The following is a 25,770-nucleotide window of genomic DNA, read 5'->3' as shown; positions in this document are numbered from 1 at the left end:
GAGCAACACCTTAACCTGATAATACAAGGCCCACAGTTAGAGGCTACCTACTTAGAAGCTATCCTAGAATAGCAGTTTACTCAGGCAAGGCTGAAGATTGCCCAGACCATAGAAAGTGGGCTATCTACTTAAAACCCTAACAGGGGAGATAACACAATCTAGGCAAAAGGCTCAAAGGCTGCTACTTAAAATCCTGACAAGAGGGCAGTACTGAGCTGACACATGGCTATCCTCAGATATCTATCTTCCAAGGCAAGGACTCAGCGCCTACTTAAGAGGACTTGTGCCAAAAGGAACCCAACCTAGTCATAGAAGCCAGGCTCGAACACAGCTGCCCTCAGACCGCTATATGACCAACTATGTTCCAAAGCAATGGGCCATCCACTTGAAAAACCCTAACAAAAGGGGGAAAGCCCATACTTAGCATGCAGGATTCAAGGGGACTACCTACTTGTAAGATACCCTGAAATCAGGGGAGGGAGAGTGTTGGCTCACTAGCCCTGTCTATGATTCTCATATCCTCAGATCATATGTGGATCCCGCAGATCAAAGCAATCGCCGCGAGATGAGATAAACCATGCCACGGCAACAGCAGAACCGAGCTGCGAGACACAAACGCTTTGTCCTGCATCCATCAGGAATTGGAACAAACGCAAACTGAGCCTTTACATTATGACTCATCACAATGAGCGTGTAAGCACTGAATGCACATGCTCCTCGCCGAGACAATAACGCAAAGTCAGAAAATGCCCTCAAGTGTTAGAATCCAAACACGGAGGCACACATTCCCTAAAGCGCTGCTCGACTCACCAGGATAATGCTTCACACACACTGAACAAACAGAAGGCTCCTGAAGACAACAAAAGTGGGTGACATGTTCTGCAGGTGCCCTCTCATACTTATGGGTGCCCACCTGTGACGTCACGGGCTATGTGGGCCAACAGGATTGTAGTTGTTTCACATGTGCTTCAGACACCGGTCCTGCTGGCGGCAGTCCCCATAGTGTCCGCTAGAGGACCCAGAACGAGTTCCCTAGAAGGGGAAACACAATTTTACAGGGGACATAACACACACAGTTTCTGCCAATCTCATGTTAATCTTGAGTATTTATAGAGTAGTATTGCATCCTTCATATCTCTGAAGAGTCTTTAGTTTTATCAGATTTGTAAAAGAAAGATACAGCTTATGCTTCTCTTCAAAAAGCAACTCCGTTGCTGTCCCGGAAAAACAAACTGCATCCACTGTTCCCTTAACGCTGGGTTCTTTGGGAAGCTTAACAAGGTTATCTTTCCCTCACAACCAAAAACACACTTCTTTGAAGACATCCTTCATGAGCAAATCCTGTAACCCGTTTTTTTTTTACTTTGGCCATGTTTAGCATGAGAATCCAACTCTTTAACAGTGTTAATAACTTAGAATGCATGAAATAGCATTAGACCCCCCTTTAAACAAAGGCTTTCTTAAAAACCTGCCACCATTCCAATTTGTAGTGCTCTCGCTAATAGCTTAAAAGTCTGAAAATTCATTAAAAGAAATCTGTAGCTTACTATCAGATTTGGAGGCTGAATAAAGTAGATTTTATGGCACCAGTGATTCCCATTACACACAAAATCACTTGAATACACATACATACATAAGTACAAACATATATATATATAGATTTTGTGTGTAATGGGAGTCACTGGTGCCATAAAATATATTTTATTCAGCCTCCAAATCTGATAGTAAGCTACAGATTTCTTTCAATGAATTTTCAGAATTTTAAGCTATTAGCGGGAGCACTACAAAATGGAATGGTGGCAGGTTTTTAAGAAAGCCTTTGTTTAAAGGGGGGTCTAATGCTATTTATATATATATATATACACACACACACACACACACACACACACAGCAAACACATGAAAACTCACTGAACATATGCAACTTACTGAAACAGTAAACACCAAACAGATCTTCATCCTCGTCATCAAAGTATGCTTGTAATGAAAAATGAAATGAAATTAAAAGGAAAGTAAATCATAAAAACAACAAACATTGTGAACACAAACACACACACCAGAATAAACTAAAATACATGACATTGAAAATAAAAGAAGTAACAAGATACAGAAATCCCAGTTGTTCCTTTTTCTGAAAAATCTAACGCTGTGAGATCAATGCTCATAAAAACCCTCCTTATGTCCTAGTCTTATGTGTTATTTCTGGAGAATGTTAAGGATGTCCATATTGAGGTAACATTTGAAGAGTCAAGCACATTGCTTTGGATTTATTTCAGTTCAATGTGCTTTTGTGCAAACAAAGCATCTGTTGGCTGTGTCAGAAACATAATTTATGCAACAACAACAAAAAGGTAATTTATTTGTAGACTAAAGCATGTAAGCACAGAAATTGTAATTACAGTGTGTCTATGCATGAGGCAACCTGACGAATGTAACATGCAAACAGAACAGATCAACAGAGCACTGCATCACCAGCACATATTATTTTACTCAGTCTGTTATTGCAGACTTCATTTTTCTTTCTATAACTGGCTTTTGACAGAGCCAATTGAAATTTTGAGTCTTTCCACGTCAATAATCAACAAATGTTGACCTTAATATTCAACAGAAATTAGTTTATGGTTTTTCAATCATGATAACTCTCTGAATAGTTTTAGCATGTTAATATATATGACAATATTAATGTATCTGATCTTGGCGGACTAAATGTGCAACTCAGGCTGCTGCGGACAATAGATTCACTGACACGCTGTAGTCAGTATTTAAAATAAGTTCACTTTCAGTCGGTCACTACGAGTCACGTCGTGACCGACGAATTGGGATCTTGCTTAGAGAGACAAATCCACTTCGAGCGTAAACTAAACGAGCCAATGCACATTGGCATGCGATGATTGCATCCAGCTGCCGCTGATCACAGCGTGAGCATAAAAAGGCAGCCGGTGCAATGCAAACCAGCGTTTCGCTTCGGAGCCGAGCGACAACATCGTTCTGCTCCTACCAAACTGCTACATGTGTGACGAGTCTAGCGCTCTCTGGAGCTTTTTGTGTTGGCGTGTTTCGCCCGGCATACCCCCAAGTTTAGTGGCATCCGCTTCACGACAGTGAAGGCGGCTGATGCTCCTGTCTTGCGTGTGGAGATCGCAGTCCTACTGGCGAAGGATGCGATAGAGCCGGTCCCTCCAGCCGATATGAATACAGGGTTTTACAGCCCTTACTTCATTGTACCTGAGAAAGGCGGTGGGTTACGGCCAATCTTGGGTCTGCGTGTCTTGAACCGGGCCCTTCGCCGGTTACCGTTCAAGATGTTGATGCAGAAACGCATCTTCGAGTGCATCCGTCCCCGAGATTGGTTTGCAGCAATTGACCTGAAGGATGCGTACTTTCATGTGTCGATCCTTCCATGCCGCAGACCATTTCTGCGGTTTGCGTTCGAAGGACGAGCATATCAGTACAAGGTCCTGCCCTCCGGGCTGTCCCAGTCGAACCGTGTCTTCACGTAAGTTGCGGAGGCAGCCCTTGTTCCCCTGAGAGAACAGGGCGTTCGCATTCCCAACTACCTCAACGACTGGCTCATACTAGCTCAGTCTCAGCATCAGTTGTGTGCACACAAGGACTTGTTCCTTTGCACTAGAGACCTGCACTCCCGCTGGAGGACCGCGGGACCTGCGGGACCCAACGTAACAGGGTGCGGTACGGGACAACTCTTGATGGGCGAGAGCGGGTGCGGGCGGGAAGAGACTCGTGTGTGCGGGATGCGGGAGAATAAAATGATTCACAGGACTCCTGCAAAATAGAAATTTTCTAAACATAAAGTGTTTAAAACATATAAATTGTTATTTATCTGTTGCACAAAAGCAAAAAGAACAACTAATATTAACATTAAAATGATTGACATGCGCAAGCTAAGCATAGTTTCTATTTATAACACGTGTTTAAAAGGTTGCAAAATGTAGCCAATCACAGACTCAGCAGTTGATTTCTGGAACGCAATGGCCAATCAGAGGTGATTAAGTTAGAATCTACTCAACGCAGTGCTGAAATTGCGTGCTCACGAATCCTCTCATTTTAACACACGAAGTGTAGACACCGTGAAAGATTCATTGTGCGTATATTTAATGTTATATAACAGAGCTTTATGAGATCGCAATTAACTGAGATGTCAGCTTTTAGTGATAATAAAGGAAGCGCGCTGCTTGCATTCTGCCATGCCAAACCATGAACGCAGCAGCACATGCTTGCTTTTCTGTTAAAAATAACAGTGGTTTGTGAATGTGATTGTGTGAATGTGTTTGTTGATGCTTAGCCTAAATAACAAATATTTTATCGGGAGCGTTTATGCTGTTATGTTGTGGAGCTTAGGAGATATTACAGAACCATTGTATGTAAATTTCTTCGATGTACTGAAAAAAAATCTATATAGATTACTTTTATGCGGGCTTTTGCGGGACCACATAAGATATATTTCTGAGGGAGCGGGCAGTCTCTACTTTGCACCTCAGCCGGTTGGGCCTTCAGGTCTAGTTGGGAAAAGAGCAAACTCTCCCCGACGCAGAGAATCTCTTTTCTCGGTATGGAGTTGGATTCGGTCGAACAGACAGCACGCCTCACAGAGGAACGTGCGCGGTCGGTGCTGAACTGCTTGAATCCGTGTGCCTTGCCTTGAACCATCTCAAAGGGTGCTTACGAGGCAAGCACGTGCTGGTCCGAATGGACAACACGGCGACCGTTGCGTACATCAACTGACAAGGTGATCTGCACTCCTGTCGCATGTCGCAACTCGCCCGCCACCTCCTCCTTTGGTGTCAGAAGGTTCTGAGGTCACTTTGTGCCATTCACATGCCGGGTCTGCTCAACCATATGGCTGACGAGCTGTCACAAGCTACGCTCCTGGGAGAATGGAGACTCCATCCCCAGACGGTCCAGCTGTTTTGGAGACGTTTCGGAGCCACTCAGATAGACCTGTTTGCCTCTCCAGAAACCTCTCATTGCCAATTGTTCTACTCCCTGACCGAGGGAACACTCGAAACGGACGCACTGGCACACAGTTGGCCACGGGGCCTGCGCAAGTATGCGTTTCCCCCAGTGAGCCTTCTCACACAGACGCTGTGCAAGGTCAGGGAGAACGAGGAGCAGGTCCTGCTTGTGGTGCCGTATTGGCCCACTCGGACGTGGTTCCCCGAACTAATGCTCCTCGTGACAGCCCCTCCCTGGCAGATTCCTCTGAGGAAGGATCTACTGACTCAGAGACGGGGCACCCTGTGGCACCCGCATCCAGACCTCTGGAAACTTCATGGCTGGTCCCTGGACAGGATGCAGAGGTTCTTGGTGACCTACCCCAAGAGGTAGTTGACACCATCACTTCGGCGAGAGCACCGTCTACGAGACACGCTTACCCCTTGAAGTGGAACCTGTTCGTCGAGTGGTGTTCTTCTCGTTGGGAAGACCCTCGGAGATGCCCGATCGGGGTCGTGCTTTCCTTTTTGCAGCAAGGGTTGGAGCGAAGGCTGTCTCCCTCCACCCTTAAAGTCTATGTTTGCTGCGATTGCTGCTAACCATGACCCCGTGGAAGGGAAGTCTGTAGGGAAGCATGATCTGGTCATCAGGTTCCTTAGGGGGGCGAAAAGGTTAAATTCTCCCCGGCCCTCCTCTATACCCTCTTGGGACCTGTCTCTATTGCTCAAAGCACTACACCAGGATCCCTTTGCAGTCAGTCGAGCTAAAGTTGCTTTCAATGAAAACTCTGCTCCTGCTTGCACTGGCCTCCATCAAGGGGACGTGCACACATTTTCGGTCGATGATTCGTGCCTAGAGTTTGGGCCGGCTGACTCCCAGGTAATCCTGAGGCCCCGGCCCCTGCCCGGCTATGTGCCCAAGGTTCCCACTACTCCCTTCAGGGATCAGATGGTGAGCCTGCAAGTGCTGCCCCCGGAGGAGGCAGACCCAGCCCTAGCTTTGCATTGTCCTGTCCGAACCTTGAGATGCTACGTAGACCGGATACAAAGCTTTAGGACCTCAGACCAGCTCTTTGTCTGTTATGGAGGCCAGCAGAGGGGGAATGCCGTCTCTAAGCACAGGATGGCCCACTGGATTGTGGATGCCATCACCCTGGCTTATCAGGCACAGGGTGTGCCCTGCCCGCTCAGGTTGCAAAATCACTCTACTAGAAGTGTTGCATCCTCCTGGGCGCTGGCTTGTGGCGCCTTGCTGACAGGCGGCCGGCAGAAGGGGAAGGCCGTCTCTAAGCAGAGGATGGCCCACTGGATTGTGGATGCCCTCACCCTGGCTTATCAGGCACAGGGTGTGCCCTGCCCGCTCAGGTTGCGAAATCACTCTACTAGAAGTGTTGCATCCTCCTGGGCGCTGGCTTGTGGCGCCTTGCTGACAGATATTTGTAGAGCTGAGGGCTGGGCAACCCCCAACACGTTCGCTAGATTCTATAGCCTTCGCGTGGAGCCGGTATCCTCCTGTGTTCTCGCCTCAAATGGGTAGAGGCACTGAGAGGCCCTGGTCAGTGTCGGCTTGCTAAAACTGCTCCAGAGTGTCTGTACTGTAGGCCCTGTCGAGCTCCCCCATCACCTCGACAGCCAGACGTGGCAGAACGTCCGACGCCAAGCCCTCACTCGTTGAATCCGTGAGAACCAGTAGAGGGCTGGGTTTCATATGTAGAGGCCTAAGTGGTTCCCATATGTGTAAAGTCCACGGTATAGCCTCAGAGTCTGTGTTTCCCCTGCAGACTTCTGCCATTCCATGAGGGTTACAATCACCTCTAATCTTCCATATGCACCTAAACGGATGTCATATGTGTAAGTGCTTCCGAAACCATCCTTCGGGAAGGATGGGGCTTCCGCAACGTTACTGTTCCAAGTGGTACATTTTTTCCCAGTGTTATCCAATCTCACTGAGAGGGTAGTGCTACGACAACAGTGACTGGTCTTCTTGTTGCGAGCCCCGGCCTACACCAAAAAGGGGAGCAGGAGGCTCGCACAGGACACTGGAAGGGGCAGCATCCATGGCGCTTTGGTAGGGATCCCAATTCGTCGGTCACGACGTGACTCGTAGTGACCAACTGAAAGGGAACATCTCGGTTACGTATGTAACCCTCGTTCCCTGAAGAAGGGAACGGAGACGTCACGTCCCGTCGCCATGGCTGCTTTACCACCACTGAGCGGCCGGGTCACCGGCTTGGCTCCTCATCGAAAACCTGGTATGCGTTGGACCGGCTGCCTTTTTATGCTCACGCTGTGATCAGCGGCAGCTGGATGCAATCATCGCATGCCAATGTGCATTGGCTCGTTTAGTTTACACTCGAAGTGGATTGATCTCTCTAAGCAAAATCCCAATTCGTCAGTCACGACGTGACGTCTCCAAGCCCTCCTTCAGGGAATGAGGGTTACATACGTAATCGAGACGTTGCTGTTCCATCAATAGGCATACCTACTATGAATCCCATAGCAGTTCTAGACAGGTGGAGCTGGGGGAGGTGGAGGGTTAAATCTATCTAGACTTTCATGACTGAGCTAGATATTAAATCAAATAACAAATATCAATGAAATAGACAAAAATAGTTTCAATCAAAGCCACAGCAAAACTGTTTTGCATCTCTGAGCAACACTCGACGGTGTTTCATTACTGAATCAATCAGCCATCTGAACGAATCAGTTGAATGAATGACTCAATGACTCACTCGTGCAGTGATTTGCCGCCACCTACTGGCGATTTTAGGTTTATATTTAAAGTATATTTTCCTTTTTTTTTCAAAATAATTTCAAATATCATTATTGAACATTTTGTTTCAATATAATCTCAATATAATTTATGCATTGGTGCAGGTTAACTACATTCATGTCCTGCATTAAACTGTGTAAATGCAACTAAAAGCCACTTCAGATGCAGATTCTGTGCCACCTCTGCATTGCAAACACAAATTTAATTGATTGGTAACAATCTTGTTATTGAGAAATAACAAATTATGCCAATATAATACAACAAAATTGAGTTAGACCTCTAACTATTTAAATGTATTGTGTCTTACTATTTAAATGTATTGAGTACATTTAAGAATTTGACACAAAAGATTATGCATACATTTAATTAGGTTTGAAAACATGGCCTTGTAAAGTTAAAAATGCCCATAAAAGGTAAAAATCAATTTAAACTTATTGGAGAGGTTCATTTCTATTACTCCAGCAAACTAATCACCACACAGAATATGAAGAATATGAAAAGCTTTGGGAGGTCAGCTGTCCATGGCAGTCCTAAACCTGCAGAAATACCAGCACAATAACATACTCAGCAAAATACTGTTTCGTTATCGTTATCGACAAAATTCCAGAAAATATCGAGACATCATTGTTTGTCATTATCGCACACCCCTTAATGATTTATTTGATGAAATATGAATTTGTTCCATAAACAAAATATAATCTGATAATAGCTAGACCCGGATCAGTTTTTTTTCTACTTTTTAATGCCATTGACTTTCAAATATGATGAATCCTTTGCAAGAGACCTGCTAGAGACCATGCTATTTTCATGTATAAAAACCATTTATATTGTGTGAGAAAAATATTAAATGTGTCATTATAAAGACAACTGAATTAAATCATTTTTTATATTATCTTGATATTATATAAAATAAGCTTTTATATTAGCATTGGAAACAGTTTAAATATTATGTGAAAAATATTTAACTCCAATTACTCTACAAAAGCTCACTTTTATCTTCACAAAACTACAGTACATAAGCTGTTTTTACTGTTAAAACGGTTCTGTTAATATGCAATTAATGCAATCAATAAATTCTTCATAAAGTAGACTGAAATAGTACCAACATCCAAATACCAAATTTGAATAATGTGAAAGTTAAAATCATTATATACATATACTATCTACATAAACTTTCTTTATTTTGTAAAGACCCCCCTAGCACCCCCTCACGGCCCCCGAACCCATATTTTGAAAGTTTCTGACCAAGATAAAATTAGATATTTGAAATAGCACTGGTATTCTCATGTTTCATGGATTCCCTTATTTTTTTAATGAGTAAAATAATGTCTGTGCTTAACATTACATAAACATAACTATCAAATTTCCATTAATTTCTGCATTTATTAAAAAACTGTTAGGGCACCTTTTAACTGTTGCAGGCATAGGAAATGTACTCAGGCATTAGCATCATCAGCTTTTGCTGCAGTTGTTGAGACTGTGCAGCAAACTGGAACTAAGAAACTTCCCTCTACAAAGCGAAGGCTTTGAGGTGACAAAAGCGAGAACAGATTAAACCATAGTAACGTGCTCCATACAATTACTCAGATGCAGACGACACCTCTGAACACTGTCCCTTTATTACCACTTCTCACACCGTCGGTTCGTCTTGTGCAAAGGACAAGGGCAGACCCCATTAAGTGGCAAATTGCCGTCTCACGGCTTAATCAGGCGGCATCAGCATTCTGTAGGGACCATATGAAAAGCTATTATGGTCAAATCAATTCTCAATTACCTCTTTGCCACCACCATCGACACGTTAAATAAATGTTCAGCGCTGTCACAGCTATTTCTCCTTGTGAGGCGACGATGGAATAGCTGCACACACGTTATTTGAGAGCCATGCGAATGCTAATGGATTGTAAACAATCACGAAATAACAGCATGATGTGAACGTGGGACAGATAAGCATCAGAAGGAACAAGCAGCATTAAGAGATTCATTAGAAGCGGTCACACTCAGACCAGAAAAACGGCCTGCCGGACGTTTGTCGTGGTGAAAAACACATACGTGATGACACAGAGATGCTAGCATACATGATTTAGCCACCAGCAGTATTAGCAAAAAGTAGGGCACTCAAAACTTTTAAACAAATGAGGGAATTAAGAAATTAGCTTTTTTTGTGCATAATACTGTAAATTTGCGCTTTGAATGTTTCCACAACATACCAACACACCGTAACGTAGAACATATCGGTAGGTGCTATTCACACCGAATGATGTGATGCAGGCAGTGGAATGGAAAAAAGCAAGGTTCTGAGATGCTAATTGAACTACTTTTAACTTGAGTTTTTTCAAATGTTGTCTCATGCACGAGAGGAGCAAGTGCAACAGTCAAACGCGGCAATGTTTACATAGAAAAAACTATGGAAAAGCAGAACAATGGAATGCAAAAACCTGTAAAGAACTATACGGTATGTCTTATATTTCATATTTGCATGATGCTGACAGGCTGACAGGCTATTTTCTTTGTTTTTACAAAACATTCAATGCTAATAATAGTCTACTTTTAGTAATTTTGCATTTGAATTGTCTTGACTTTTAAGACGTTAAGCATTTTTTAATATTATTTCTGAACATGTTTGATTTGTTTAAGAAAAGTTTGTACAATACAGTATGTGCATTCATATTTCATTCATCTTTTCTGCAAAGATATTTAACAAGTGAATTTTACATTTACACCATGTTGGTGCACATGGAATAGAACTAGATCGTGTATCATATTGTACTTAAGTTTTTAAGTTGACTAGTTAAAAAGTCAAGGAAGAAAAATGAAATCGAAATCTTGAATTGGTCAAACATTCTGAAAAAAAAGAGATTTTATCTTTTGGCCATATGAAGGAAAATAAAGGAAAGCCATAAACTAATCAAAACCAGTGTGACAGATGGCGAATCAATTTCAGTTGCCAACCCTGCCAGGCCTGGATAGACCGAACTCAGTAATCCTGTCCACCACACACTGAAAGAATTATGATTGTACAGTCATGAGTAAAATAATGATATGCATGGTAAATATTTTCTGGTTCACTCATTTTGTATATTTTGTATTCATTAAATTGTGTTCTGATCTGGATCATTATCCCCATAACAGCCTAAGTGACCTTTACACACAACAACAACAAACACTTTGTATTTTTGAAAATGGAATATTAATTTTAGAACATCAAGGTCAGAATCTTTGAATAATTACAGCTAAGAAATAAAAGCATTACAAATTATCCCTAAAACATACACTTTCGCACACAAATCAGACACAGCACACACACTCATCGCTGACCTCCCCACAGAAACACTCCTTCCATTTGGTTTCACCTGTTATCATGGAAACTAAAGCTCTTCGATAAGTCTTTAAAAGCTCTAGTTGTCGACACACCTGTAGAAATATATGGAGTGGGGTGTTCATTAAAAAGCTAACTGTCTTCAGTTTTAGTACTCACTTCCTTTTTTTATTTAAGAAACGACGGGTTGGACATCAACAACAAAATGGTATTATTTCTACCACCAACATGGAAAAGAACAGAGAATTAGAAAATCCTGCAGATTGCCTAGTTTTCCTAATTGTAGATAATCTTCATACTCTTTATTCAGACACTTTAATTATGCGTGTGCCAGGAATCGACTAGAAATTAGCAGATGTTCTTCTTCGCCTAATGAATTCAACACTAATTTTCGGTTTTAACAGTACGTCGTTATTATAGTGGACAGATTTTTAAAAGGCATTTTAACCATTCAGAGTTTGATGATAAATCTAAAGCAGCATGAGTGATCACCTGTGACCTTCCTCATTATTCATGAGGTGGGGGATTTTAAACAAAATCCTAATATTAAACAGTCCGGACACTTATAGATGAACATACAAATTAATGAAGACAGAGTTATTTAAGAACAAATATCTATTTGTGCTTTTGTGATTTTAGTTTAATAAAAAATATATTTAATATTTGTATTATTTTAAGGGGATTTTACTAAATATTAACCTCTAAATTATGCACCGTTTATCATCTGCAATACCACGCTGTAGCCATGGCTGTATAGCCCTAAATATAAATACATATAAACTATCGTGGTATTGCAATAACAAAATTGTCTCGAAATCATCAAAAGAAAGGAGAAAGGAAGGAGAAAGGAGTAAAACGTGACAGACAGACTGTGGTGAAATACACGTCAGGTAATACGACTAACACGAAGAGCCACTTGTTAAATCATCACCCCGAAAAGTTTTGTGAAGATACGAGGAACAAAATCCATCCGGGACAAAAAAAGAAAAAAAAGGAAGCAATGTTAGAAAAAATAATAGGTTACCTTTGTCAAGGTCCAGCTGGTGCAATTATTTTATTTTAGAAAAGGGAGTTTTAGGTCATTTGACCCACCACATACCGCTAAGCAACAGTTATGATTAGAGGATAAAGAAAAGAGGACAGGATATGACATGGTTAATTTGTACATCACTGTGATGTTCAATCATTGTTTAATACACACTTATGGCACTTTTTTCCAAGTCTTCATTTGTTCATTTTTTTTTTTTTTAATATCGCAATAAATATCATACCGTGGACTTTATACCAAGGTATTACCGCGAGATTTTGATATCATTACATCCCTAATCTAAACCATTTGCTGCAGAGTGAGAACGTAAGACAAAGCGCATTACTTGTATTAGGTTATTCATTTTAGTAAAAGTTGACATTTAAATGTTGATTTGAAGTGTCAGTTATTATTATTGCAGTCAAATCTGGACACAGAGAAAGCATTTTGTTACTCATACTAGCTACAGCATGATCAGTCATACAAAAGTCATCAGAATAAATATTGGCTCAGCGTGACCAGGGGGATCTTTGAAGAGGACAGGATATGACATGGTTAATTTGTACATCACTGTGATGTTCAATCATTGTTTAATACACACTTATGGCACTTTTTTCCAAGTCTTCATTTGTTCATTTTTTTTTTTTTTTTAAATATCGCAATAAATATCATACCGTGGACTTTATACCAAGGTATTACCGTGAGATTTTGATATCATTACATCCCTAATCTAAACCATTTGCTGCAGAGTGAGAACGTAAGACATAAAGCGCATTACTTGTATTAGGTTATTCATTTTAGTAAAAGTTGACATTTAAATGTTGATTTGAAGTGTCAGTTATTATTATTGCAGTCAAATCTGGACACAGAGAAAGCATTTTGTTACTCATACTAGCTACAGCATGATCAGTCATACAAAAGTCATCAGAATAAATATTGGCTCAGCGTGACCAGGGGGATCTTTGAAAATATATAATTGAGTGTTTACATACCATGAACAGAGATGGTCTGTGGATGAGTTGTGTATCTTCCTCCTGTTTGAAAAATCTGCATCACAATCAGTGACTAGCAAATTGAGATTCAAGTAGCTTTATTGGCATGGTAAAAAGGCTAAACAAAGCACTGATATCGCTTCAAACCAATGGTGTTGAGCAGTGTTAATTTCATTGACAAATAATTTTCATCAAGGACATTTTTTTCACCGACGACAACGAGACGATAACGAACTAAAACTTTATTTGAATGACAAAAAATTGTTTGAAAATCTATTGACATTTTCGTCAACGTATAAATACGAGATGAAAATGTTAGGGAGGGACGATGAGCTTATGAACCGGTGTGACATAAGCTACCATACACTTGCTGCACGTCGCACGTAGCTTTATTGGCATGGTAAAAAGGCTAAACAAAGCACTGATATCGCTTCAAACCAATGGTGTTGAGCAGTGTTAATTTCATTGACAAATAATTTTCATCAAGGATATTTTTTTCACCGACGACAACGAGACGATAACGAACTAAAACTTTATTTGAATGACAAAAAATTGTTTGAAAATCTATTGACATTTTCGTCAACGTATAAAAACGAGATGAAAATGTTAGGGAGGGACGATGAGCTTATGAACCGGTGTGACATAAGCTACCATACACTTGCTGCACGTCGCACAAAACATAAAAAAATGTCAATAGGTGGGAGTAAGAGAAGAGCAGACATATGGATAAATCTGACGATGCAAGAGAGAACTCAATTCGGTCCGGTTTTCTGAGCGCACACACTGAAGCATACACACATAGAAAGCATGTCTCACAGAACACGAGTACTCTTTCACATTGCATGAACGGAGAATTACACACAAAATGATTTCGAATTGTCCGTTTCACGTCGCACAAAACATAAAAAAATGTCAATAGGTGGGAGTAAGAGAAGAGCAGACATATGGATAAATCTGACGATGCAAGAGAGAACTCAATTCGGTCCGGTTTTCTGAGCGCACACACTGAAGCATACACACACAGAAAGCATGTCTCACAGCACACGAGTACTCTTTCACATTGCATGAATGGAGAATTACACACAAAATGATTTCGAATTGTCCGTTTTGACGAGCATTCACATAAACACAGTTGATTACGTCTTAAGTAAACGTAAACAGTAGGGAGAACGTGTATCAGTACATTGCATCCATTGCAGCTGTGCATTCGGTTTTAAAGGGACAGCAGCCTAATTTAGTTGCTATTGTCCCAGTCATTGATGTTAATCAAGCAACAAAAGAAAGACAGAAAATCACGCACTGCTCTTGACTGAAAAACTTCAGTAGCCCTAAAGATTCATCTAAATTTATTTATAGAAATAAATATGTCTGCTTGAAAGAATGAAGAATATGGTAAACAAGTTGCTATAAAGAATACATAAGCTAAATCGGTGTCTATCATGATACAACCTTAATATCAAACCTATATAATGAGTTTGGAAATTTTAGAGAAATGCTTAATAAATGCACTGTAGCTAAACCCATTAGATTTTAGCCGACAAAATGTACTGTAGATTTAGTTGACTAAAATCTTATGATATTTACTTGACTAAAACTAGACTAAAATTAAAAACAATTCAGATGACTAAAATATGACTAAAACTAAATGGCATTTTAGTCAAAAGACTATGACTAAAACTAAATCAAAATTTGCTGTCAAAATTAACACAAATACACATTATCAAATTTAGAGGCTACAATAGGCAGCGAATCAGGCAGTGACAGACAGCGCTCTGGTCCAATGGCCAAAAAGTCACAAACCACATTCAACAGCATATTAAAACGAAATAATCTTTAGAGTAATTTTATGAACAAATGTGGAAAATTAAAAACGAAAGAAAAAAATTCAAGCAGTGTCATCTTAGATTCCAGTGCAGTAAAACAGATGTCGGCAGGGGGTGCTGCAGCACCCTCAGCAGCACCCCTAGTTCCCGCAGTCATGCTTGTTACATTGTGTTTGTACATTTAGGTACTGAGTAATATTAGTTACATGTTAGTTATATGTAATTATGCATAATTTACTATTAGTACATGTAAAAAAGTGTTGCCAAATAATGCAATAGAGAGCATTAGAGTAGTATAGTACAAACAAATAAGAGTGTGAATGATTATATACTTGTTTTAAAGTAAACAGAAACACTTTTTTGCCTTTGTGACTTAATAATTTATGCATCAGAAGGTTAATCTGCATACTCGTATTACGCAATCATCTTGGCCAAACTGTTTTCACATTTCACAGTTGATTTGCTACAAGTTCTCATAACATGCACAATGACTCCCTAGAGCTGAAGTTAGTGTCCTTAGACTCGTTAATGGCCTCAGTACAAGCTGTGTGACAGTACACCCACAAGAACTTAAAAGAGTGCGAACAGCACCATGAGCAAACTGTGGCATTTTAATGGGCGCTCCTTTCTCTAATCATTTAGCTGTAATCTGCCAGGGACATGAACCCACTGCCTGTAAAAGTAACCAAGGCTCAGCGAACAACAGAAGATGGGCAGATCTGAGCGAGGAGACTTAGGAAAGGGAGCCCGGGAACGTCGGCCGGGCGTTTCTTTGATGCTGAGAGTTGACCCGTGAATGCCAACAAAAGCGAGTGGTAATGAGTGTAAGTGTTGCCTGAAGGTGCCGTCTTTATCATATCATCATGCCACGCTCTTCACACACACGGTGACTGAACACGGCGCCTCAGGATTCACTTCTGCGACTAGTCACCCCGCATTCTCTTGATCAAATCCAGCTCTCGCCATCCCTTTTAATTAGCTCCCACGGTAGAAATCCATTAGTGGTCGGAGTCCTGCTGCGTTTGCGTTTATTTCAATGTACACAAATACACACACAAACAGAGAATCTTCTTTTTTCTTAAATGCTGGAGCGTTAAAGAAACCCACACAGACTTGACATGGACTTCAGTCTCAGTAGGTCGAAAATACGGTGGAGTTTAGGACCGCGGGAGTCAATTTCTGCCTGTGGCTCTGAAAGGGAAGTTCAGAACGGAGAAGAAAGAGAAAAGCAGAGATCAGTGGGCTGCCACAAGGGTGTTTGACGACTGTGGCTCAGAGCAGCAGTGGAAGCAATGCAAACGATTCTTCTGAGAACATCACGCTGCTCCCAGCTCACTACGGTGAATGTCTGTCACAGTGGCAACACGGCCACCGATGTCACCCACAGGCCAAGTGCATCAAACTATACTTCTACTTTTTTTAAATGCATGCCGTGACTCAGGTGTCCATTACCCGAGTTAAGAACCTGTGTCACCAAGAATGTGAGACGGCAGGTGGCTACAAAAACGTAATTTTGGTACTTGTGTGCTAATTACAAACACAGCTGGACACAAAGCAGATGTTCATGTATGGATGAAGATTATTCATAGAAGCAGCCATCTGAGTGGGTGCGGACCGTAGAAAAAAAGATGTAATTAAGGCAGTAAAAGAAGTTCGACTGAATGGGAAATCGTGTTTATGGTGATTCATTCTTTGTGGAAGGCAAGATGTAAAAAGTTTGTGGTCAGTAAGACATTTTATTGTTTTTGAAAGAAGTGCTCACTAAGGCTGCATTTATTTAATCAGAAATACAGTAAAAAAGTAATACTGTGAAATATTATTACAATTTTGGTATGACGGTATTTCTATTTTAATAAATTAATTTTAATTAATTTAAAATTAAATTTGTTTTTATGATGGCAAAGCTGAATTTTCAGCATCATCATTACACCAGTCTTCAGGATCCTTGAGAAATCATTCTAATATGCTGATTTGGTTCTCCAGAGACATTTTTAATTATTATCAATGTTAAAGATGTTATCACGTTTGCTGCTTAACATTTTTGTGGAAACCATGATACAGTTTTTCAGGATTCTTTGATAAAGAGAAAGTTAACAAAAACAGCATTTATTTGCTAATTTTATAACATTATAAATGTCTTAACTGTTACTTTTGCTCAGCTTAACACATCCTTGCTGAAGATGCTCATGTATGAATGAAGATTATTTATAGAAGCAGCTATCTGAGTGGTTGCAGACCATAGAGAAAATATTTAATTATGGGAGTAAAAGAAGTTCGATTGAGTGGGAAACTGTGGGTGTGGTGATTCATTCTTTTTTTCTCAGACTTCACCGGGCTAACATTTCAGTGATATCCACTGTTGAACATACACAAATTCATCCAGATATTTTTAAACTCCCTATTTCTATTGCAGAAATAACTGGCATACTCTCAAAACTGTTTTCTGTTCTCAAAACTGTCCAGATTGTTCATATGCTTACACTCACTTGAAAGAAAGGGCAAAAGCGATGGAGGAGTTGATCTTGTCAAATGAAACACCGCTGCAGAAGTATTGCTTTTTACTGTTTTTAATGTCTGCAGGGCTTGAGTCTTTTGCTGCAGTCTCGAGAGGTTTTCAGTGGCAGTGTCATCAACTAACATTCCAAACAATAAGTCTCAAAGTCCCTTCCTTCAAAGACACACCAAAGATCCTATGAAAAGTCCCTAGGGGTGTAGCAGCCATTGGCACTTTCCACAAAAAATGGTACATAAAATATACAAGACAAGCAACTGAACTGAATACAAACAGGTGTGATCTAATTAATGAATAACCATGGTAACTACCGTATTGACCCGAATATAAGACAATGTTTTATTCTTGGAAATACATCTGAAAAAACACGGTCGTCTTGTATTCAGGGTCTAGACTTTGACATGTCAATAATACACCCACAACAATAGGTGGCACCCAATACGCATAAAACGAGTGTGCCATGAAATACGTAAATGCGTGTTGTAATGATTGCGACCAAACTCCCTTTGTGATTTTAAAACGTAAGACAGTACCCAGATTTGAAGACTACATTAAGATTTAACTTCTATGGTTAATAAGATTTTGGTAGGCTACTATTAGATGGATAGCCTAAATGTCCTAATTTTTTTTAAAATGATATATCAAAAACTGTATATTTTTTAAATGTGATTGTTGGTACAGTTGACCAGTTTTTACCATACTTTCAAAACAAAAATTAAAATAGGAAAAATATGCAATATGAAAATAATTGAAGACAAAATGTTTTACTGAAAAAAACAAGATTTGGTTTTTAAAAAGCCTTTTTGCAAAAGGTACATCTGGAAAAAGGGGGGTCGTCTTATAATCAGGGTCGTCTTATATTCGGGCCAATACGGTAACTAGTGGCGGGAAAATGAAAACAAAGGAAAACAGGAAACAATAATGAGCAAACTAAAAGTCCATGAAAATGAACTGAATGTAATTGTGAAAAAGGTTTTTCAGCAGCCATTTCTCCAGTCTTCATTATCACATGATAATTGATTATGCTGATTTGATTCTCAAGAACCATTTTTTGTCATTTTCACAGTTTAAAAGGTAGGAATTGATTACATTTTAATATATATGAAAATAGAATACAATTTAACATTTATCTAAAATTATTAAAAATATTTCACAATAATAACATTTTTGACAGTATTTTTGATCAAATAAATGCAGCCTTGATGAACGTTAGAATCTTCTTTCAAAATTAAAAAAAAAAAAATCTAAAAAATGCTCCAAGCTGTTGAATATAATATTGTTAATAAATTTGATTGGTTGAACTGGACAAATACACTATTATTGTGTAAACAGCAACATTTAGTGTTATTTTAATTTTGCCAGTTGATTTTATATAACATCTGTGCGTGAGGTGTGTACGCGCTCTGGCGTAGTTTACGCAAGCGCCGGAAGTGATCTGACACACGTATACGTCACTCATTGTTTAAACAGTGCACAGTCATTGTAGGTACGACGGCTAATCAAAATGGTACTTACTTGCGCTTATCCGGATTGTTCAAACCGACTTAAAACTAAATGATTACGTTCTCTCGAACTAACTCATTCGGGAGTGGTGACTTTCCACGTATTCCTAACTTCTGAGCCTGCTCGCCTGAAGTTATGGTTGATTGCTCTTCAGCTGGATATCAACACACCCATTAACGTAAACTACGCCAGAGCGCGTACACACCTCACGCACCGGATGCCGTGCGCGCGCCCAAAGAGAGTTGGACATAGTGGTGTATTAGAGGTAAAAAATTAACAAAGTCACCTACATCTTAGATGCCCTGGGGGTAAGCAGATAAACATCAAATTTTCATTTTTGGGTGAACTATCCCTTTGACATTACTGCATGTATTGATTTAAGTCACAGGACTCCAGTTTAAACCCTATTATTGCAAATTGTCTATTTCCTATGTTAAATCCTCTGACTGTGTGAGAGATAATCAACACCCAATGCCCAATACCCAATTCCCCCTTATCAACATCACCACCATCTTCCTGTCCTTCATACCACCAACACATGTGAAGGCTCACGATAGAAGCGTCACAAGAAGAAGGTGAATAAAACTGGAACACTGCTGGCAGTGCGTGATGAGAGGCACCTGGTGCTTATTGCATGTCGCTGCAGGTATCATAAATCCCACATTGTGCCTTTCCCTTTCACAACCTGCCTCCATTAATGCATGTGTTGGCCTTGATGTCCAGGAATGGAGCAGCATAGCTAGGTTGGCTTTGAACGATGACTGCCTGTATTCAACCCTCTAGATCTACTTCCCCTTCCTACACACCCGCTCACCTCAACAAGGAAATCTTGCTCCTTTTCTGTTAGTATCCTCTGGAGCTTCACATCTCCCCCTAAACACTTTGCTCCATTCACTTCCTCTTCTTTTTCATTTTGTGTGTGCAATAAAAGCCTTTCAGTGGTGTGCAACCTCTAATATCAGCATTTTGGAGAACTTGCAGTGCTTTTTTCACAAACACTAACAAAAATGTTTGCTTTTTGATCTCGCCCCATCTTCGATATCACTGACTTAATGTGACAAGAAATAAATTCTCTTAAAAAAAAAGAAAAATTTACAAAAATACTCACAAAATTGATTCAAATAATATGTTTTGCCTCTCTTAAGCTGCAAGAGCTGATCACTAGTAAACTGAACCCATTGCTAGTAGGTTAATCAGCTCACTCAAACCCATTCTATACATTATAGATCATATAGATCTATACTTTAGATCAATAAGCGGTATCCATAACTTTAAATTAATGTTAAAATGTATATTTGCACAAACAATGAAGCAAATGTGCATGTGAAATTCAGTAATATGCCAACTCCGTATGAATAAACCACTATGAGCACTGCAACGTTCTACACCTAATGCAATGAACTAAAAAGGAAAAAATCTGAAAAGAAAATAGGCAATAAATATATTTTAAAAAGTCTTTAATGTATGAAGAATTCACAACACAGTACCTACTGTATAAATAATAGCTAATACTAGTATACTTATATGCTATTATTTCAATCCATGTTTTCATAAGGACAATTTTCACATATACAAAAAGTTTCTGGACTGGGGTCAGTAAGACTTTTTAAAAACATTTTTTGAAAGATTTCTCCTATGCTCACCAAGGCTGCATTTATAAATAATAATAATAAAAAAAAAAAATACAGTAAAAGCAGTATGTGAAAAAATATAATTTAATTTAATTTGGCGCTCATGAAACATTTCTTATTATGATCAATGTTGAAAAAAGTTGTGCTTAAGTTTTGCAGAAATTGTGATATATTTTTTTCAGGATTCTCTGATGACTAGAAAGTTCAGAATAACAGCATTTATTTAGTTTTGTAACATTGTAAATGTGTTTACAGTCAATTTTGATCAGTTTAATGCATCCTTGCTGAATAAAATGATTAATTACTTTTTAAAAAATCTTACTGACCCCAAACTATTGAACAGTAAACAGTAGTGGTCATCCGCCGTGACGTCCCGTTCAGCTATTGGACTGATTTCACATACGATTCAGAGCGTGGATCGCGGAAGGCGTTCCCCTAGCGTTTGTCGACGCAGCGTCTCGTTCCCTCGAGGAACTAGGGTTACATACGTAACCTGAGACGTTTCTCATTCTTTTGAATAAGTTGTGATTGTTTTGGTACATTTATGCAATTGATTATGTATATTTATCTGCGGTTTCCTATATTATCAGTTGCTAAGTGACAAGCTGGTCATAAACAACCATCTCCTCCTCTCTTTCCTTCACCAGGGCCTCTACTCTTGTAAAAGTGTGCTATTTATTTAGGTGTTTTTATTTTAATTACAGTTGCACTTTGACCCCAACATACACAGACATGAACACACACATAACTCTCTCTCTTTATCTTGCTTTGATTGTTACAGTTTTTCTCAGTCGCTTTGGTGCATTTCTCAGATCAGAAATGAAATTCTCAAAACTACTTGGTCAACCTCCACATTATCTAGTCACTTGTGCACATCATAAAAGCAGTTTCTCATTCTTTTGAATAAGTTGTGATTGCTTTGGTACATTCATGCAATTGATTATGTATATTTATCTGCGGTTTCCTATATTATCAGTTGCTAATGCCATGTTGCTCAAAATTTATTATATAGTTCTCTGTGCAATAGCCTTTCCCCTCAAAACATCTAGTCATTAGTTCATCGTATAAGTCATTAAATGCAAAATGGTTCATCTAGTTGTCATAAACTGTCAAGCACATTTTTTACACATTATTATTAGACTTTTTGTCAATTTGGCATGAATTGTGCAAGTGAATCTTGACTTTCACTAATGAAGAGAATGTAGATCAACCAACGATAAACCATTTTTCTGAAATAGCTCAAAGGTTCATCTCCTGAATCTTCAGTTGGAGAGCATATACTGTATAGACAGAGGGCAACACAAGAGTTACAACTTCTGACAATGGACTTTCTAATTTTATTTTCATCTTTGTGCCCATATTTCTTATTCCTTTCCTATACCACAATGACATTGTAATGTGTGCTTTTATTTTTTGGTCAGACCACTAGTAAAAGTGTAACTGGGAATTCTATCCAGTCTCTTTCAATTAATATCCCACATACAGTTGTAGCGAATCAGCTCATGGGGAAATATGAATAATCATAACTAGTTATAATTAATTATAAACATTTAGATCCGCTGTAGATATTTACTTGACCTCTCAGGGTCAACTGTCTGTCAATTCTAAGAACGTTAATTTCCTGGTTAAGGGAAATAACTTTCATACTGTACAACTCTATATACTCTATAACAAATATATATTAACAAAAAAGCACATTATTGTCATTTTGCACATTATTTTTTAACTAAAATATTGTTTTAATCAACTACAATTATGTGATTTCAGTCCATGTATAATGGACAAAAAAATAAATAATATTAAACAACACTAATGTAATTTAATGGTCATTTCCATTTAAAAGACAAAAACTACAGCTAGGCCCTAAAACAAAATGTGTGAAATGAAGAGTGATCTTAAGATAAGCTTTTTAACGAGACTACTGTCTAGTGACTATGTTTCAATTATCTTTCTGATGAGACTGATAACAAAGTACAACTGTAGCTTCACTACAGTACATCCATACAGATGTCTCTGAATTTACGTGCTTGTGTCTGGTGCTTGTTTTGTGAAAGGAAGAAACTACAACTGTGGCAGTTCAACAGTCAGCGAAGAGCATCTTCTAAATATGACATGATAACCAGATAAATGCATAATGCAGTACTTGACATTGGCAAGTTAGACGGGCTGGTTTGTTGGAATAAAATCTTGTTATATCAAAGAGAAACACCACTTGAGATTGCAGGCATTGGTTTGTAAACCGCTTTGATCTCGCCAGCGCAGTGAATGCAGTCTTCAGAAAATGCCACGGCTTCACAAATATTGACACCTAAGTGTTGGGAATCATATAAATAGTCCGTATTCAATGATTCAGTATGCTCAATTTCACCCCAAAAAAGGCTGAAGGCCTTTGGGGAAATGAGAACATTTCATTTAGATGTCTCATTACACCGGCATTCGTTGTTGGAACTAATGTCTTACCAAATTACAGATTTTCCACTTAATTTAGAAGCACTACCGTTCTGATACATCTCCAGTCATCAGTGTCTTTTCATTTGTTTCATTTCTCCACACCCAAGTGTTTCTCTCTCTCTCCTACCTGATTCTTCATCAGTCTTGTGTTCATTTTCAGAGTCGGTGAGAGTGAGAACCGAGTTGTCAGGGCTGGACAGGCAAGAGCTGCGGTGGGACTTCAGGGGCTGCCCGCTCCACAGCTGGACGGCACGCTCCGGAGTCATGACCCCCTCGGGGTCCGAGTCGGTGTCGGATCCAGCATTCAGACCGTATCTGTCCTGCAGCAGGCTTATATCAGAACAATATACAGTGGATGACGGAGGAGGCTCACACATGCCCAGATCAGCCAATGCGAAGCTCCCTGTAATGAGAACATAAGTATTAATGCTCGAAAACAAGAAAGAGTGTGTTCGCTGCAAGGCATCCCAGACTCCTTAAGGAGCTGGATGACTCTAAGAACTCTCTTTGCTAAATTACATAATGACAAAACACTCTTTATTCTAGCAAGACTTCATTTTAGTGTGTAAATTAATTTAAGCTCTGTATTGTCCTAGACATCTGCATTCAGATAACCAGTGAAAGGAATGAATGTAAATTATGTTACGGTGGGATAAAAGGCCAATTCACACTGCAACAACAGATGCCGACAAACGACAACAGATATGTTCATCAGGTTTTGTCTGATCAATGTGTAACCCCTCCAGTGTCTTTTGGTGTTGGTTGGTGCTTGTAAAATAGAAACTTAATATAAATAAATTACTACAGTAATTTTTTAATTATTAGTATTTCTTATTATTTTTCCATATTTTTCAAAATATAATACTATTAAACTATATATAATACTATTTTACTGCCATTTGCTAATAAACAAAAAGGCAGTAAATGTTTAAAAAAATAGGCTACATACATAAAATTAAATATTTAATTTTATATATTTTTAAAATCTAAACTTTGAATTATATAATACAAGTAAACTAAACTAACATGAAATTATATTTATATAATTAGATTTTTGTATTTTAAAGAAATGCATATAAAGTCACTGTTTATTTGTTTATTTAATTTTAACTGATTTCATAAGCTAAGCCTTTTTTAAGATCACGAGAAACATTTATACAGTCCAATGTGTTGTAGTACATATTAATTTATCTCATAGTATATATTCATTTTAAAACAGGTACAAGTGTAGATATATGAATTCAGTTCATTTACATATGAATTAATAAGGGAACGTCTATGCATTAATGAGGTAAACATTAAAAGGACAAGCTTGTTCGTGAATGAGGAAGATCCATAAATCTGTGCGCTGCATAAAACCATAGCAATTAATGACTTCAATATAATGACTCACTATTACATTACAGCGGTGCAAAGCAGGAAACCACCAATATTTAATAATAATTTCATAAGCAGCTAAAAACTTTATGCTGAATGTGCTTTGCATCCAACTACTCAGCAGGCTGGAGCAGAATTTTGCAAGAACAACCTATTGAGCAATTGTATTTTGTACAAATATGGGGGAAAAGCACAGTGCACATCCACATAATATGATTGCACGACACAATAGTTAATGAGGGAGAACAGAATAGAGGGCACACAGGGATTTAAATAGGAGCAGGATGTGTTGGGGACGGAGTCTCGTCCTGCACAAAGAAACATATCTATGCAGTGCATACCTGACACGTAGTAACGAACGGCAACCGGGGCCAGCTCCACATAAGCTGTGAGTAAGAACATAATGTCCGTCCATCATCTAATAACATCACTCGCAACGCACTGCGAAAGTTGCACCGCACACAACAAACCTGCTCCATATAACAGAAACTCCCTGGCTGTTTTTATGTGTGGAAAAGTCATGCGGAGCACTCTGCCTCTCTGCTGTCGTGTGTCTACTCCAAAGGGAAAAATCTTCCAAGGTGTAAATTTGAGATAGTGTCTAACTGAACAGCCAGAAGGCATTATAGGAGAAAAAAAAAAAAAGTTTCCCCAAAGGGCCTACTTTATAAAAAAAAAAAAGGCCAAAAACCCAGCCTCCTCCAGCACCTTGTCTGTTTAGACACAATTTCCCCCTTTTGCTCAGACACCTTGGACATTAAAGTGAATATTGCTTTTCAGCAGGTGCTAAAATCAGAGAGAGTGGCAAGGTCATTTGTTGAGGGAGGGGTTACCATGGTAACATAGCATTTTTTGCATGCCGTCAGGTACAGTGAAACATTTTGGAAAAATGCATGAAAATCTTTTCAGGCCTCAGACACGCCCTGTTTGACAAAGAGCACCACTGTGATGGAGACGCAAATGTTAACACAGTCTGCTAAAAGCATGTCCCATCAAAACATTCCAGGATACAAAAAACAGGATACATGCTGTTTCAAAACCTCAATGATTTGAAATGTTCACATCTTCATGTTCACGGAGCAAAGAGGATGGGTCCTCAAGTCCTAAGTGTATGGTGCAAACTGTCAACACATATAAACTGTTCTTGCAGGGTGAACATAATTTTTTTCTGCTCATATTCAGTTGAGACCGATAGATTTGGCCGAACATATTCTACAGCCAAAATAGTTTTCAGTCAAAAGGTTCCCCTTCAGGAACTCGAGCTGCGTCGAGTCGCTTTGGGAACGCCCTTGCGTGACCGCGTTCTGAAGCACGTGTCAAATCCGTCCAATGGAGCAGCGAGACGTCACAAGCAGGGTGACGTAAGCACCAGAAAGCATAAAAGCGCATCCGGCCGGGCGCAAACCAGCTTCTG

General features: G+C 39.4%; 1 protein-coding gene across 1 annotated transcript in view; it reads right to left on the bottom strand.

Annotated features, from left to right (window-relative positions):
* Positions 1-1,009: 1,009 nt before the first annotated feature.
* Positions 1,010-25,770, bottom strand: part of LOC107570807 (teneurin-2-like) — a 100,253-nt gene continuing 75,492 nt past the window's right edge. The window contains exons 3-5 of the mRNA XM_016257075.1: positions 23,107-23,382; positions 1,929-1,976; positions 1,010-1,032 (exon numbers count right to left, since the gene is read on the bottom strand). Of these exons, the coding sequence (XP_016112561.1) occupies positions 1,010-1,032; positions 1,929-1,976; positions 23,107-23,382 (347 nt within the window). The remainder of the gene's footprint in view (positions 1,033-1,928; positions 1,977-23,106; positions 23,383-25,770) is intronic.

Source organism: Sinocyclocheilus grahami, unplaced genomic scaffold, assembly GCF_001515645.1.
Source record: "Sinocyclocheilus grahami isolate Dianchi unplaced genomic scaffold, SAMN03320097.WGS_v1.1 scaffold1508.1, whole genome shotgun sequence".
Classification (NCBI taxonomy): Eukaryota; Metazoa; Chordata; class Actinopteri; order Cypriniformes; family Cyprinidae; genus Sinocyclocheilus; species Sinocyclocheilus grahami.
This window is presented reverse-complemented; position numbering and strand designations above follow the sequence as displayed.